The sequence below is a fragment of the Heterocephalus glaber genome, unplaced genomic scaffold (genome assembly GCF_053883595.1).
Source record: "Heterocephalus glaber isolate CG9 unplaced genomic scaffold, H.glaber_assembly_v1.0 deba00000613, whole genome shotgun sequence".
In the NCBI taxonomy this organism is placed as follows: Eukaryota; Metazoa; Chordata; class Mammalia; order Rodentia; family Bathyergidae; genus Heterocephalus; species Heterocephalus glaber.
The window spans coordinates 2,747,274-2,763,954 of NW_028258152.1; the positions used below are offsets into that span (position 1 = coordinate 2,747,274).

Consider the following 16,681-nt stretch of genomic DNA (forward strand, 5'->3'; position numbering starts at 1 on the left):
ATATAAATCCATGTTCACGTTGGTCTAAAAGCTCCATGCACTGAACTGGCGGCCTGGGTTGAACTCCGGCTGCGTGTACTTCCTGGCCAGGCTGGGAGCGTGGCACAAGTGAGATCGTTGAGAACTCTCTCTGCCCTGATTCTACAGGCTCCCAAGCTGCTGGAAAATGACATAGGGGTGGGAATTGTGGGGACCAACATAGAACCACTGATTTCTGTGTGTGTTTCTTAACCCTGAGAGCATAGCATTGGTGTTTGAGGGTTCTTTTCAGGGTTGTTATGTCCTTATATTCTCGGAAGTGGCAGCAGTGGTCCAGAATTCTTCTTTTTCCCGATATGCTCAAATAAGCGTCTTGTTTCCCAGGCGAGCCTCATACCACCAGTTAATTCCCCTTGTTTTCCCCACTGCAGAAACTTCCCACAGTTTTTCTGTTTTTTTTTTTTTCTGTTTTCCGTGGGGAGCACCCACTGAAAGAGTGTCACAGCCCGGGGAGGACTGATTCATATCACAGACTGGAGCCCCTGCCCACGAATATTCCAGTCCTTTACTTCCTGTTGTTTCTACTTTCTGTCCTTGCCTTTCCTTCATTTCTATCCCCAACGCCAGCATTTCATGTTATTTTCAGTCCTTCATTTGAGTTTTATCCCACTTTGTAAGAATGACCAGATTCTCAGGAATGAGAGGGCAACAGGGTCCCCCCAGGATGCAGACAGTGGGGCCCGTAATTAAGTCTACACAAACGCTCATCGGCTCCTCTCCCCGCCCCTGCCACACATGGGGTGGGCACAGTTCTAGTTGGTGCCTCTGCAAAATGCCACACGGTGAACATGAGAGCCTCGCCCAGCTGAAACCACTGCCATTCAGTCTGGACAAGCAGGGCCTCCAGGACGGTCGTTCCCTGTCACCACACCGTGACTGCCTAGTTAGCTATAAACCCACCATTGAGTTACCTGTATCAGAGGAATGAGTGCAAGAAATAGAACGCAGTATACTTACATCCAAACTAACGAGATACCGTGGGATTTGTCTCCTTATGGCAGAGATGCTTGAGGGTGGTGCCCCAAGGACTTCCCAGTGACTTCGCTGGTATGGGAGGGTTGCAGAGGAGAAGCTCGGGCACCTGCCCGGCCCTTGAAGCCCAGTGCAGCATGGGCTGTGGGTGTGCCTCTCCCCCCCAGTCTGGGAACAGGTGTGTATCAGGCCACATGGCCTAGGTGTGCCTTGGCAAAGGGAGCAAGCGAGCTTGCCGTTTTCCTCCTTCCAATTTCTAAATTAACCGCTGGGGACCTCTGCAATGTCTTTAATATGTTCAGAACCTTGAGCAGCTGGCAGGTATCAGATACAATCGTGGAAGTGGTGGGAAAGTGCTTTGTTTTGATGAGCTCCTGGCCCCACGTTGTGTCTGGCACTCATAGGTGGCTCAGTGTCAGGCCCAGAATGGGAGGGACAGGTTCTTCCTTCAAGGGGGATCACACAGAAGTTAAGAGCACAGACTGCAGCAGTTCGAATCCCGGCTCTGCTGCACTCTTGCTGTCTGACTTCAAGCACGGTAGTGCCTCGTCGGTGTTCTCATGTGCAGGAGTCCTAGGCGGTCTTGGCTCATGGGGCTGTTGTTGGAGCTGAATGAGTTAATATACGGAAAGTGTGTGGAATAGTACTGGCACCTGTAATTGTTACAGTCAGAACCGCTGCTTCTTACCAGCCTCGGTCATGTGCAGCTGCTCACAGGCCTGGCTGCTGTCGCTATGCCCAGCAGGTACAGTCGTCCCCTTGCCCATGGTTCCAGTTCCCTACCTTTAGCCACAGTCCAGACATTCAGATGAAAACTTCCAGAAATAATTCATAAGTTTTAAAAATTTCCCTAGCGGTGTATTATAATTGTTCATTTTTCTTAGTAGGTATCATTATTGGTGTCTCAGTGTGCCTGACGTATATGCTAAACTTTATCACAGCTGTGCATGTGTAGGAGAGACCTAGGGCCTCCACGTCCCCAGTGCATGGGGTGCTGTACTTAGTAAATCCTCTGGAGAGCCCTTGACCAGCCCAGGAGTGCTAATCTAGGTCCCGAGGAGCTGCCAGGACACGCCCTGTCACATAAGCAGCTGTCTTGTCCCCGGGCTTGTGCTTTCTGGGCCACCTTCTCTTCTCCTGGTCTGCCCCGGGCAGCTGTCTCTCAGGATTCATTCTGGTTATAAATATGGTCCAGCCTCATTTCACTGTGCATGTGGCCCAGAACAATCGAGAAAGCAGCCTTCGTCCTCTTCCAGGGCATGGTCTGCCCACGTTCTGTCATCTCTGAAGGTAGTACGCAAAAGGGTAAACCGAGGCTCTCCCCAGAGCAGGCAGTGATGGCGAAGTGAAGCATCCACACTGCCCCACCTATGCGGCTGCAGAGCCATTAGCAGAGGGAGGTTCCCGGTCGGCTCTGAGTGTCATCGGGTGCTTGGGGAAATTTGATCAAAATGTGAAAAAGATGCTTTCAGGTCTTCGAGCTGTGAGACTGTGTGGTATTAAGCAAGACCCGACCTGTTGTCCTGCTGCTTTAGCAGTGGGAGTCGCATCAGCCCAGACTCCCTGTGTAGCCGAGGTTTCCCTTCTGTCCCGGGTAGCTTTGGGGGAAGTTACTGAAGGTCCCCTGATGCAGTGGTCTTCCTGCATTGCTCTTAATACTGTCTTTGTGTAAGAGAATTACCAGTCCACTCTTTTCTGAGCAAACCAGATGGCCGCGCTGCCATATTCACCAGAGGCTTCCTAGATTGGCACCAGGTTTATTAGCATTTGCCAGTCTCCGAAGAACCAAGAAGCCTGGAAAAGCAGACTGCCCATGTGTCTTTCCCCCTGGCTGCTCCAAAGAACCGGAGCGGGAAGCCCTCGAAGCTCTCATTGATCCATCGTTCTCCAGGCAGCTGCTGCACACGCGCAGCCTCCTTCAGCCCCATTGCCCGTAGTAGATTTTCACATCTGCTTTAAATCGTGCACTGAAACCTCGTATCCCTGAGTGAATGAAGTCCAGTTCCAGCTCGGAGAGGGTTCATCACAGCACTGACATGACAAGACAAACAGAAATCTGACTTGCCACATTATCCATCCAATAACAAAGCCACCCAAGAGTAGAGGAATAGTCCCAGCCACTCAGCCAAGCCTGCAGGCTCCGGCGTTATATCTCTAGGTGGATTTGGGAGCCTCCTGGGCAGAGCAGAGTTCTGAGAGGTCACTTCCCCAGTGCCCAGCGCCTGGGTTAGAACAAAGGGAATTCTGCTTATCTGACTGGGGCCCCGTGGTGGTTTCCCCTTCCCCGGTGATTTGCGGTGATTTGCGGTGATTTGCTTACTATGGTGGAAGTCTGAGTCCTGTCCCGGGAGTTGAGCGACGCTTCCTGTTCATGTTCCTGGTTATCTCTAGTCAGACTGGGGGCACTGAGACGGCCTTTGCCATGGTTTAGCCTGAGCAGAACAACAACCTTGGCTTGAAAGGACAGCGACATTATTATTATGGGAGTATTCAGTAGGCTTGTCACCAGAGATTTATGTCACCAAAGACATGTAGATTTTTTTTTATAATGGAATTTCTACCTTAGCAGCTGTGCGCCTGTGTATATATCATAGCTTCTATGGCAGCTAAACTTTGGGTGCTAGCCTGTGTTAGTGTGGCTTGCTTTCTCCCAATGTCTTTCCAGAAGGTTTTCAGTTAATGAAAGGAGAAGAGGTGGGAGCCCTAGTTAGAGTATAAAAAGGAAACTGGTTTGGTTTGGATTTCAGCAGGTGAGGGAAATCTGCTACTTAAAAGGCATGCCCTCCGCCGCATTGGGAAATTTCAGCCTCCCCGTGAGAGTGGAACATGGTGTTGTTTGTCTTAACTGATGTGTGTGGCTGGTAGGGGAGGACTTGCTAAATTTCTGACTTCTGCCAAATCACTCTGAGCTGGCCATTGGCCACAGATAGCGTGTCACCAGTCACTGCCACACATGATCATGGCAGTTCCAGTATTTCAAAGGCAAACCAGGTGGGTGCTCACTTGTGACTTAGAGCGAGCCCTAGGTGACGGGACACTCTGGTTCCATCCGCTGTTCCTTCCCAGGTGCTGACTTGGCTGTTTACGGAGGGAACAGAACTGTGTGGTCCTAACTTCTGTGGCTGACAGTCCAGAGGGCGACAAGCAGCAGTCTCTCCCTGAAGCAGGTCTCCTTGGTGAACCGACCCCGCTGATCAACCATTGCTCAGTGCAGGGGTGGAGGCAGGGCTGCCCCACAGAGCTCGGCTCAGAAGGCCTGGAGGCCGGCGGCCCCTCCACTGGTGATGGGGCTGGCCAGACAGCTCTTGGGGTGGTGTCAAGATGCACGTGGACAGTTATGACCCACTTTTAATTTTCTCAGAGATGGATATTCTGTTCATTCCTTCTTGATTTTCTCCATTCCTTACTTTCTTTTGTAGAAATCACTAGGACCCTGGCAGAGGCCAGGCCTGGAAAGAGGGGGCATAAACTCAGGCCAGACTTTGTGGGCCAAGGCTGCAGCCACAGGGCACAGGCTGCCAGGCGCGTGACAACACAGGAAGGGCAGGAGAGCTCGGGATGTGACGTTCACCATCCTCTGGTCCCCACAGTAAGGGCCTTCATTCCTTTGAAAAGAAGATGCTGTAGAAATGCAGAGTGGGATGGGAGGAGTGGAATATTTGCTGTTTGGCGAGAACAATCAGATTTTCCTGGTGGCATCTCAGAGCCGAGGAAAGGAGTAGATGTCTTATAGGAGGCAGAGGGTGGCAGTTGCAGATTTGCCTTTGGAATGCTGATCTTTTGTTTTTTGGGTGCTTTATGTAACTTTTTTTTTAACAGAATGAAGTTGGCCTGCTACAGTTCTTCCAAAATGTGATGAAAGAAACTAGGGCAGAGCCAAAAAAGGTGACGAGCTGGGTCCTCAATGTGCTCCTGGGCTATTTAAAGCACCACAGCCTCGCTGTCAGTGAGAGGTGAGTGAGGGTAGTGGCTTCTTTCTTCCTTTCTGATGAACTTCGTGTCCAGAAGCAGCTGAAATAGGCCAGGGCGAGGTTTCCCTTCTTCCTGCTCTCCATCAGCATCTTCTAACAAGACAACAAACCCCTGCGCATTCCAAATTCTAAAAATATCCGCCCTCCCCCCACCCGAAACATTTGTCTGTCTGTTCACACCTCTGGCTGCGCACTGTGTCCTCCATGCTGTGCTGGGGGCTGGCGGCCTGAAGATGAATCAAACGAGGGATTTACACACGGTAGCAGATGCAGGCTTGCAAGAAAACAGTCATTTCCGCGTGATCTTGTTAGGCTAGGCATGCGAGGAGGGGGCTGAGCTCGGCCACAGAAATTAGCCAAAGCTTTCCCGGGCTGATACTTGAGCTGCACCCTGAGGAACTAGAGGGAGATGCCGACGGGTGGGAAGGACAGGGGCATCTGGGCAAAGACAGCAGTAATGGCATCCCAGGGACACGCAGCCATGGTGGGTTCAGAAGAGCCAGGGGTGCAGCATGCTCAGGCAGGCAGGCAGGCACAGTGGGGACAGCTGGAGAGATGACCAGGGGCCACCCGGAGGGCTTTTATGCAAAGCCTCAGCTCACAGCTCCACTGCACTTTCACATGGGGGAATATGGAGTGTGGAGTGGAGAGCAGCACATGTGAGCATCCTGAGGCGAGTCTGGGCATGTCACGCAAGTGGACTTCCACTTAGCGGCATAGTAATGGGCAGATGAGACCGTCAGGGAGGTGGTGGCCAGCGGGGCTGGCTGGGGAGCAGCCTGAGGCTCTCCGGAAGGCACATTTCATCGAGGAAAGCAGGAGCACCAGGATGGGGTGTGGGGCGCAAGCAAGAGGGTGCCTTAGTGCGGACAGCCAGGTGGCGGTTCCCGAAGCATCCCCGAACGGTGTCTGCGCAGTTATGCCACACTCTGAGCAGCAGCTTGGCCTCTTGCCCTTGGCGTGTGTGTCCACATAGTGGTGTGACCTCGAGAGGTCCGCTCACTTCTGACCAGGCCCCCAGCCAGCCTGGCCCTGGACGATGCCCCTGACTCTGGCCCTCGGTCCCTCACTGCGAAGTGAAAATGCCACTGCTGGCCTCATGTTCGGCTGATTGGTTTGTGAAATTTTTTGCAGTGGTGGGCGTGGAAGCCTCTCATGGTGGGCAAGCACCGTCCTTCCAGGCAACACCCCCGTCCTCCAGAGGGTTTTGAGAGGAAGATGCACTGAGCCTGGCACATGGCGGGCCTCGGAGTCCCTCTGCTCTGCTCTGCTCTGCTCTGCCATGTCTCTCACGCCCATCTTCCTGAGTGTGACCTCTGTGTTCATAAACTCCACTGTTCGCACTGAAAGTGCTGCAACCACTCGGAAGGTGGGAGCCATCGGGAGAGTTACTGTGCCAGAGCCTGAGAGGCTGGGTAGCATTTGGGGAAGCCAGGGTGTGGGATGGAGTCTGTGCGCTGGGGCTGAGGGGAGAGGGTGGGAGTGGTGGACGTGTGGGGACGAGCAGGGCCCAGTCCCGACCCGAAACGCTGTCTGTCTTCTGCCTTCTGGGGAGGACTGGACTTGTGCGTGAGCGTGGGAGGTCAGGTCAGGTCGGGCAGGGAGGGCTGCTTCCTGCGTGAGAACTAGTCACAGCGCAGTGGGAGCAGAGAGGAGCGAGGTTCGCTCTGGCCTGAAGAAGCCAGGAGGGCTGCGGAAAGTCAGGGCTTGTGCTTCCAGAGGAAGGATGGATGCCTCAGCTTGGAGGGCTCACTCTCCACCTTGCTGGCTGTAGTTCATGGAGATGCTGACTTTTAGTCTTGGGAGAAAACGTGCCATCTTCTGGTTCAGCTCTTTCTCTCGTAGCCGAGGAAATGAGGCCCTCAGAGGTGAGGCGCCTTCCCCGCCGCAGTGACACAGCGGCTAAGACTGGAAACCGGTCCCCTGACCCCGGCCTTAAGGACGTCCGTGATGTCGGTCCGTGACATTAAGGACACATTGTACAGCCGTTCGCAGCTTCTGCCTAGGGAGCTCAGGGACAGACTGGTCTGTTGAGTGAACATGTAGCCTCTGGCATTAGCCCAGAGCATTTCTAGGACCCCGGCAGTACCAATTTTAGATAAAAATACATGCGGTCATTGCAGAGTAGGTAAAGAGGAAGCCATGCAGCCACTGGGATTTAATAATTTACGTGGAGTAAGAACTGAGAAGCCTGAACCAAGCCGTGGCAGTTCTGCTCTTACACAGTTCGAAGGACTTTCACCCCGACTAGTGTTGCAGTCTGTTTTCTGTCTTTTTTGAAAAGAACTATTTAATTAATGTATTATTTTTTTTGGTACCAGGGATCGAACTCGGGAACTTGAGCTTGCAAGGCAGGTGCCAGAACCACTGAGCTAAATCCCCGGGCCCCGTTTTCTGGCTGGATACATGTATTTTTTTTTAAAGAGGATTGTTTTAGCTCATGCTTCTGGTCCAGGGTTGAGGGGCTGCCTCAGGTGCTGCCTTTCTCAAGGCAGAGTCCTGAAGCCACACAGAGCATCACAGCGGTGAGACAGCAGGTGAGGGGTCCCACTGGCCTCAGCAGAGCCTCTCGAGGTAACCCACCCACCCACCCATGTAGGAGTACAGAGCCCTAACGGCATCTCACAGGTCTCGCCTCACCCCGCCCCACTTCTGGTGATAGGGATTTCAGCATGCGTTAGCATCGCAGGGCACTGGATAGACCACCCTAACTGTGGGGCCACACTAACCACGGGACAGCTTACCCCAATTCTTACAATGAATAAATTTGATAAAACTGTCGTTTTTACATTTCCTGTTATCTTATAAAAATTAATGAAAAAATATGCGATTTTTGGCCATCCTGTATTTAAATGATTGGACTGGTAAGTGGTTGGTTAATGAACAGCCTTGGCCACTAGGGCTCGTGTGACCAGCGCTTAGTAGGACTATGGCTGCAGAGCCAGCAGCAGTCACATGATGCCACCCAGCCAGGGAGCCTGTAGAGCCGAGAAGGGAGTGGCGGAGATAAGGAGATTAGTCCAGCAGTGTGATCTGGGAAAGCGTCCAAGACTTGGGCTGCAGGCGCTGGGAGCCTTTTGTAGACCGCGGAGGCTGTGGTGACAGCATGGCAGAGGAGGTGGCACTGGGAATGCAGAGGAAGGGCTGGCTCTGACTTGTGTGTTGAGGGATCATTAGGATTTGGCTATAATGGGCTGGATTTGCAGAAGTATGCAAGGAATAAAGCAAAGCCCACATGATGGTCTGTACCCAGGTAACCAGAAGAGTGGTCCAGTCATCAGGAGAGACAGAAAGGGTGGGGTGAAAAGGCGGAGGAGCTGGTCCCTGGGGAGGGCAGCTTTGGCTCAGAGCAAGTCTTGGCATTCTCTGGCGAGTAAGCCCAGTGCCTGTTTGGTGTGGCCTGTAAGGGAGAAGTGTTGGCCTGCCTTTTCTCCAAAGGGCAGCTTGCTGGGCCAAGGCTCAGCTGGGGTGTATTTAGCATATCCAAGGCCTTCAGTTCCCAGCAGCAGTCACTCAGGCATCAAAGACTGTGATGGAGACCATGTGTGGCCCACAGAGCTCAAGTATTTACTGTCAGGCTCTTCCCAGCTTACTCCCCTGGTGCTGGGCATGTATTGGGTGAGCACGGGACCTCCCAGGACAGGAGCAAATGAAACAAGTAGAGAGCAGATCCAGAGCAGCGGCAGTGGGCCTAGGAACAGATGCACTTTCCTCTGTAGACTGAAGAAATGCCATGCACCCAGAGCTCCGAGCAGGGAGTGGAAGACGATAGACAAGGGGAGATTATCCAGGAGACCCAGGCTGGTCACCAGGGCTGCATGTGGAGTTGAGTAAAGCGGGGAAAGTTGGATACTTGGCTGCAAATGCGGGGTAGTTTTCAAGAGAAGAGTTTCTGTAGAGGGGTAGGGTAGAATCCCAATGACATGTGCTTGTAGCGCTAGCAGCCACTAAGGCTGGATTTTTATTGGCAAAAATCTGGTAAGAAACTAGGCAGATCAAGTAGCTGCAAGGTCAGATCGACAAGATCTGAGCATTTGGCAACAGTGAGATTAAAGGAAAGTAAGGGTCTGAGAGTCCTCTGGGAATAGAAAGTGATAGAATCGAGAGCATGCTTGGAGGGGTGTCAGCTGGAAGCAGGAGACCATCCTAGAAAATGCAGGACCAGGAACTGGAAAGGGAGGGGTGAGAGGAGGCCATCTCGGAGCAGTTGCTGGAAGTCGGGATGCCAGGTGGGGCACTAGGAAATGAAGAGATAAACCGAAGGATCAGTGAGCAGCACATGCCACCTGAGCTTCAAGTCCCCGCATCTTCCTCCAGGAGCTTCTTGGGTTCTCTTTTAACAGAAGCAGAGAAGGGGGACTTGGACCTGGACCGTGACGGTGAACCTTTTAGAGACAAGTGCCCAAACCATAACCCAAAACCCACGTATTTATCGCAAACTGCTAACTCTGCAGTTAAACCTGAATACTGAGGTTTTCATTTAGAAAAGACAGCTCATACATTAACATCTTTTGTCTTAAAAGAAAAACACAATAACAGCTTTCAATGATACGAACAGCCCATTGTAGCTCACGTGCCATAGGTTCGCCACCCCTGACCTAGGATGAGGGTGGGATTGAGTAGGCAGCTGTTCTCTGCGGGGTGGGAGTGGTTGAGAATTGTCAAGGGTTCTGTTCCAGTAGATGGAGTTGTGATCCTGAAAGGCTCTAAGGGATTGGATGAAATTGGTAGATTTGAAAGACACCATTTCCCCTCTGTAGATACACTGGCTTTGGAGAATCAGAAGAGAGACAAGCACTTGAAGCTTAAGCTTACAATGTCACATTCTTCTTTAGTGGAGACTCATTTGCTGTTCAGAATCCAGTATTATCTGACAACAGCAAATTAGTAGTTTGTGCTTCTGTTGTCATCATGCCTGAAATCTGATAGCTTATTTAACTGATGAGGGGGTCTTTAAGGGTTGATATAACACGTACTGATCTTTGCCATCGTCTTACTCAAGTTTAACCCTGGCATAGCAGGAGTTAGGACAGTCAGCCTTCCATATCTGTGGCTTCAACTAACTGCAGATTAAAATATTTGAAGGAAAAAATTATATCTCCACCGAACATGTTCAGACTTTCTTCTTCATTAATGTTCCTTAAACAATACAGTATAATGACTATATAGCACTTATACTATATTGTGTACAAGTAACCTGGAAGTGATTTAAAGTATACAGGAGGCTATGCAAGGGTTCTGTCCATAGTTGGGTGGCTCAAAGGCAGGGTGGCATGGCAGAGGAGAAACAGTCCATAGCAGGGTAGGCAGGAAGTAGCGAGCAGCAAGCTGCGTGGTGACCTTCTTTGTGTCCCTCTATATTCTATCCAGGTTATTGATTGGTGCCACTCACACCCAGGGTAGGGCTTCTCATTTTATCCACACCCAGAAATATGCTAAACCAATCAATCAGTGGAGTCATTTAGTATGATACCTCTTAATGCACATTCACACAACTTGGATCCAGCCAGCTCTGAAAAGCCCCACCTGTGAGTGCATGAGGCTTTGCGGGGGACATCTAGATAGAAGCCCTAACAGGGAACAAAGAGGTAATTGAGAACTCCTGAGGGCTGTTGTGTCAATCAAGAGACCAATAGCATAAATTTATAACATAACTAATGAACTGGCGTCAGAAGATGGATTTGCATGGGGAAAATATTTTCAGTTATTTTGTGTTCTTTTTCTGCCCCTCTCCACATAGGTGTCTTTTATCATTGCCATGGCTTGAATGGTTGTTTCTGTCTCCTCAAGATCCCTATGTTGAAAGTCTAAGCCCCAAGGTGATGATGCTGTTAGGCAGTAGGACCTGCAGGGGGAATGATTAAGTCATGCAGGTGAAGGGATTTATGCCCCTAGAAGGGATTAATGCCCTTTTGAAGGAAGCCCCGGAGAGCTAGCTCACCCTTAATGCCTGTGAAGACACAGCGAGCAGGCGCCGTCCCTGAGAATGTAGGCCATTGCTAGATGCCATCTGCTGGCCCCCTCGTCTCCACCTTCCCAGCCTGCAGCACTGGGAGAAGGAAGGTCCTGTTGTTCATAAGCCACTCACCTGTGGGGCTCTGTTATAGCAGCCGGGACGGACTGAGACAATCGTTGACCCATATGGGGCTGGGGACTTCGTCTCTTACATGCTCTTGGGAAATCTAGTTTGACCTCAGTGCTTACGCGTTCTGCACAGTGTTCACAGTAGGATAAGTGGTGACTGTATTTTCTAGGATGGCAGAACATCTGCACAACCAACACTTTCAGAAAAACCTGATTCCTTATACTTGTCAATAAAGATGGGAAGTCGGAAAAGGATATTGGCTGATTTTTCAGCCCTCTGCCACTCTTCCTTTTGGGATTTGATCAGGGTGATCACAGACATTCTGAATAGCAACTTAGTAAGCTCTTCAAACTTAATTTCCACTTGGAATTACCTCTTATCCATCCTTTGGACAAATACTTTAAGGATGAGCCTGTTGGTTTGGAGTTCATGGAAACAGACATCAGGGCGAAGCTGTAGTTCCTTTCCAAATAAATTAACAGTGAATGGTGGGAACCAGTATTTAGCCCGAGGTGTTTTCAGTGGCATCGCGCATTTCTGAAGCCTGCACTTACATAGATGCACTCATGTGCTCTTTATGTCATTGCTATTTTAAACTAGTCTCCTCACGCCCTCAGACGGCATGCATGAGTTGCTGAATATACGGCAGTGCTGTAGCAAAACCGTGTATTTGTAAAGAAGTCCGTAATTCATTGTGTCTTCAGTCATCTTGTTGCACACCCTCACCCTGCTGTGACTGTGAACTGATGCCACTTTCTGTTCAGTTCCCCCTGACCTTCTGCATCTCGGGACCTTGGCAAATAAGTCACTCTGTAGAAGTGTAGCTGTAATGAAATTTGGGCCCTTGAGTGTTCCCAAAGCTGTTGTGAGTTGCAGGGGACAGAGAATGTAGAGGGCCCGTGAGGACGGGCAGACATGGAGCCGGTAGACATTGTGTTCCCTTACGGAAAATCTACTACAATTAAAAGGAATTTATATTTGCACAGAAATACTCACAAAAGTGGCTTTGTTAGCTGTTTTGTTTGAAGTAATTTTTAGGCTGATCTTTCAGTTGAAAATATTTAATTACTGGATTTTTTTTTTTCCTTTCTCTTCATGGTTCATGAATTTTTCAGCCACCTCCTTTTTCCCACTAATTATACTGAGCAGTTGTCTATTGCTACAACTTCTGCCAAACAGCTGTCATTGTTGTGTGGTAAAATGAGGGGAAAAAAATACCACCAGTCACAAGAATTTGTTATATCCTAAAATACAAAATAAGTAAAATAAAAGAGAGCCCATTTGGCCTGTTGTTTTTATCCCTGGGTGTGCTCCTGATTATTTAAGTGTATAAGAGTGAGTGTTTGGATTCTGATAACCATTGATGGATCCTCTTCCCGTGTGAAATGCAAACTTACTTTCTCTTTTTCCTTCGGTGGCTGCCAGTCCCATCACGCCCTCTGCACTTGCTGGACTTCTCGACCTGCTGGACAGTAAAGCAATTTCTTCGTCGGCGGCTAAGCAGGTATGTCTGCACTTCCAGAGCTTCTCATCACTCCTCTCTCCCCGTAAATGTTGCTGTGAAACCTAGATCCCATCCCTAAGTGAGTTTCATAATTGAAGTGTTTTGTTTTGTTTTGTTTTGTTTGTTTTGTTTTGTTGAGACAGGGGCTCACTGTGTAGTTCAGGCTGGCTTTGAACTCACATGTGGTCCAGGCGTGGCGATCCTCCCGCCTCGGCCTCCTGAGTGCTGGGATTACAGGCATGTGCCACCACCAATGAAAGGTAGAAAGACTTTGTTTAGCAAAGGTAGAGAGGCAACATGTACACAGAAGTTTGCTTCTTAGCCCTGCTCACTGGGGGCCCTAGTTACCGTTTGGCTTTGCCTGAATGTCTCCCCCTAACATTCGTTCATGTAAAAAGCCAGGCCGCTATAGCTCTCGAGGGTTTCCCTCATGCCAGAGGCAGCCTCAGCTTGGCTCCCAGCCACCTGCTCTTCCCAGGTCCTCACTCTGCTCCCATGGCTGCCTCTGCCCCATCCATGGCTGCCCTCAAAGGTCTGTCCTCAGCAGGGAGGGTGAGGGCACACTGCTGCTGCACACTCAGCCGGGGAGAGAAGTCAGAAGAGCAGGCTCATGGGAGGGGGCTCTCCCTGTCTCCACTCCATCCTCCATCCGGCAGTGCTGGATGGGGGAGATCTTGGAAGCCGGAGAACTAGGACAAACAGGTACCCGGGAAGATAAACAGCATCTCACTAGCAGTCTCTTCTCAACTCCAGAGATCTCAGCTGCCAGCGCTGCAGCCAAAACCTAATGTTATGTCAGTGGCTCCTTTGCATTTAATATTTATACACTCCGACAGCAGTGGTAGGTTACAAAGTGAGGCTTGTGGCTGATTATCAGGCACCACAGAGCGGAGCGGACACCAGGTGCTCCGCTGTGCAACGGGAGGGGAGGCAGAGCTGATAAAGGCGCTGTGGAGCCACCTTGGGCGAGGCTGTCAGCTCCCGGGACCCACCTTTTAGGAAAGGCTTTCGGCTGCGTGGATGTCAGAGAAATACAAATGTTTATGACAGTGCTCAGCAGTTGTAGAAAGATTAGTTGGCCTCAGGGCAGAAAAACTACGTACATCCACACATGCACACACACAGAGATGAACTGTAGCATTTGAAGAGCAGAAGGAAAAGAAAAGTCTTCCCTTTCTTCTTCCCACCCACTCCCCTGCCCCCAAACAAAGCAAAAACCAAGTGCGGTGAAGAAGACAGTTCTGTTGGGAAGAAGAGGAAAGTGCTGGAAGCTGCTGAGCCCGGGCTCCAGATATAGATGGAGGCAGGCTTGCATTTTATCAGCTTCCAGCACGTTTAAAGGAGGCAGGTGAACCCTGGCTTAGGAGAGTCAAACTAAAACCGAGGCCCGAGTAGGAAGATGTTTAGTATTGGGTCTCACGTAAGGGAATCTTCCTTATATTCCCTTATATGTCATTGTTTCAGGTTTTTTCTTGTTTTATTTTCTACCTTTTGTTTTCTGCTTTTAAGAAAAATCACTGCGGGGTGTGCTCAGAGCAGGAGGCCTGAAGGATGGCTCCCCTGTTTACAACACACCCAACAGGAATGCAGGGTCACTGGGACAAAGGGCACACAGCTGTGTCTCCCTGCGACCAGATGCCCTACACACTGCCCCTTGGAGTTGTGCGTGGTGTCAGGACAGGACTGGGGGCAAATGGTGTGGGGAGGATGCCCAGTTATAAAGACTCTGAACCACAGAAAGAAGGAAAAGAAACAGAAGATGACTGAATTTCTGGGGGTAAGTAATGTGTGTTGATTATAAACAATAATGCAGAAAAATACCATTTTCTAATTATATATACTCCCTTGAAATGACTACCATTAATATCAAGCAAAGACCATTCCAGGCTCTGTTGATGCATATGAACAAGAAGAGTGGAAGGAAGGGATGAGGGCAGACAAACAGGAAGTTAGAGAGACTTCCAAACATGAGATTAAAGTTTATTAAGTGAGCTCTTCATTGATTCCATGAAGCATTTTATTTTTATTCATGTATATTATACGTATTAGTGAGATTCAGTGTGATGTTTGCATCTATGCCTATAGTGTGTATTAATCATATCCAAGCACACTTCTTCACCGGTACCCTTCCCACTTCCTAGTTCCCGTGGTTCTGTGTCTGGCTTATTTCTCTTAACAGTGTCATCCAGTTCTATCCATTTTACAACAGCTAACAGATTTCACTCTTTATGGCTGAGTAATACTCCACTGTGACTACAGTAAACATATTTCCTTTATCTCTTGGTATGTACTTGCTAATTCCATGCTGTGGGTGTTGAGAACAGTGCTATAATGCACATGGGCAGGCAGGTATATTTTGTATGCTAATTTCTTTTCCTTTGGATGTGCACCCAGGAAGGGGATAGCTGGATCACATAGTAGTTCGCCTTTTTTTTTTTTTGAGAAACCTCCATAGTGGCTGAACTTACCTACCTATGAATAGTTTATAAGAGTTCCTTTTTCTCCACATTTTCACCAGCATTTTTTTGTAATATTCATTCTAACTTGGGTGAGATATTATCGTACTGTAGTTTTTATTTGCATTTCCTTGATATTGAGCAATTATTCATATATTTATTGGACATTTGTATTTCTTCTTTTGAGAAGTGTCCATTCAGGTCATTTGTCCATTTTTAATTGGATTAGTTTTTTAAATATTCTAGGTCCTAGCCCTCTGTCAGATGGATAGCTGACAAGTACTTTCTCCCATCTCTGTAGATTCTCTCCACTCTGTTTCCTTTGCTGTGCAGAAGCTTTCTAGTTTGATGTAATCTCAATTTGTGTATTACTGCTTTTACTTCATGTGCATTTGGGGTCCTATTCAGAAAATCACTGCCTGTACCACTTCTCTTGAAGTATTTCTGCTGTTTTCTTTTAATAGCTTCAGAGTTTCGAGTCTTACACTCAGGTCCTTGATCTATTTTGAGTTGATTTTTGTACAGAGTGAGAGATCTCAAGAGATCCAGTTTCTGCATGTGAGCATTTAGTTTTCCCAGCACGGTCTGTTGAAAAGGCTGTCCTTTCTCCAGTGTATGTGCCTTTGGGAAGAATCAGTTGGTCATGATGCATCGGTTTATTTCTTGGTCTCTGTTCTGTTCCACTGGTCTCTGTGGCTGTTTTATGCCATACTGTTTTGGTTACTGGAGCTCTATAGTATATTTTGAAATCAGTTAGTGTGATATCTCTGGTTTTGTTCTTCTTGCTCACAATTGCTTTGGGTACTTGAGGTCTTTTGTGCTTCCATATCAATTTTAGGATTTTTTTTAGCCATTACAACTTGGATCTCAAATGTCCCTAAAGGCTTATGTGTTGAAGGTGTAGTACCAAGATGATTTGCTATTGGAAAGTTGTAAGTCCTTTAAGGAGTGGCCTCATGGAAGGAAGTCAGGCCACTGGGGGGTGCCCTTGAAGGGCATGTGGGGCCTAGCCCCTTCCTTCCTCTTTGTTTCTTGGCTTTACAGCCACTGTGAGGTGAGCAGTTCTGTTCCACCACACACTCTCTGCCACAAGCCCCAAACCAAAACCTACTATAAGCTCAAACCTCTAAGGCCATGGGACAAAATAAACCTTCCCCCTTTTAAGTTGATTTTCTCAAGTTTTTTGTCACAGCAATGGAAAGTGACTGACATACTAGTTCTTTGAAGAATATCATTGGTGATTTGAGATTGCACTGAATTGCTTTGGGTAGTGTGGACATTTTAATAATATTAATTCATCAAATCATGAACATGGGAGGTCTTTCCATCTCTTAATGTCTTTCAATTTCTTTCATCACTGTTTTATAATTTTCAATGTAGAGAGCTTCCATTTCCTCAGTTTATTCCTAGACATTGTTGTATTTGTAGCTATTGTGAATAGAGTTGCTTTTGTTTCTTTCTCCTCCAGTCTGTTAGTGGTATAGAGAAAAGCTCCTGATGTTTGTATACCGCTGCTTTATTGAATTCATTTATCAGTTCTAATAGTCTTTTGGTGGAGTCTGTAGGTTTTTCTCTATATAGAATCATGTCATCTGCAAACAGGGATAATTTGACTTTGTCCTTGCTATTTGTATGCACTTTTTACTTCTTTCTC

At 48.7% G+C, this 16,681-nt stretch overlaps 1 protein-coding gene and 1 non-coding gene across 4 annotated transcripts in view; both read left to right on the forward strand.

The window, feature by feature from the left end:
• The window catches only part of Gatb (glutamyl-tRNA amidotransferase subunit B), an 86,115-nt gene that overhangs the window by 53,960 nt on the left and 15,474 nt on the right, over positions 1-16,681 (forward strand). For all 3 annotated transcript variants that reach the window (XM_013067223.2, XM_021247882.2, XM_004869177.2), the window contains 2 exons: positions 4,831-4,964; positions 12,493-12,571. In XM_013067223.2, the coding sequence (XP_012922677.2) occupies positions 4,831-4,964; positions 12,493-12,571 (213 nt within the window). The remainder of the gene's footprint in view (positions 1-4,830; positions 4,965-12,492; positions 12,572-16,681) is intronic.
• LOC147829454 (small nucleolar RNA SNORA11) lies at positions 14,093-14,219 on the forward strand. Its single transcript, XR_015449081.1, has one exon. It is a non-coding gene; the product is annotated as a small nucleolar RNA SNORA11 (small nucleolar RNA).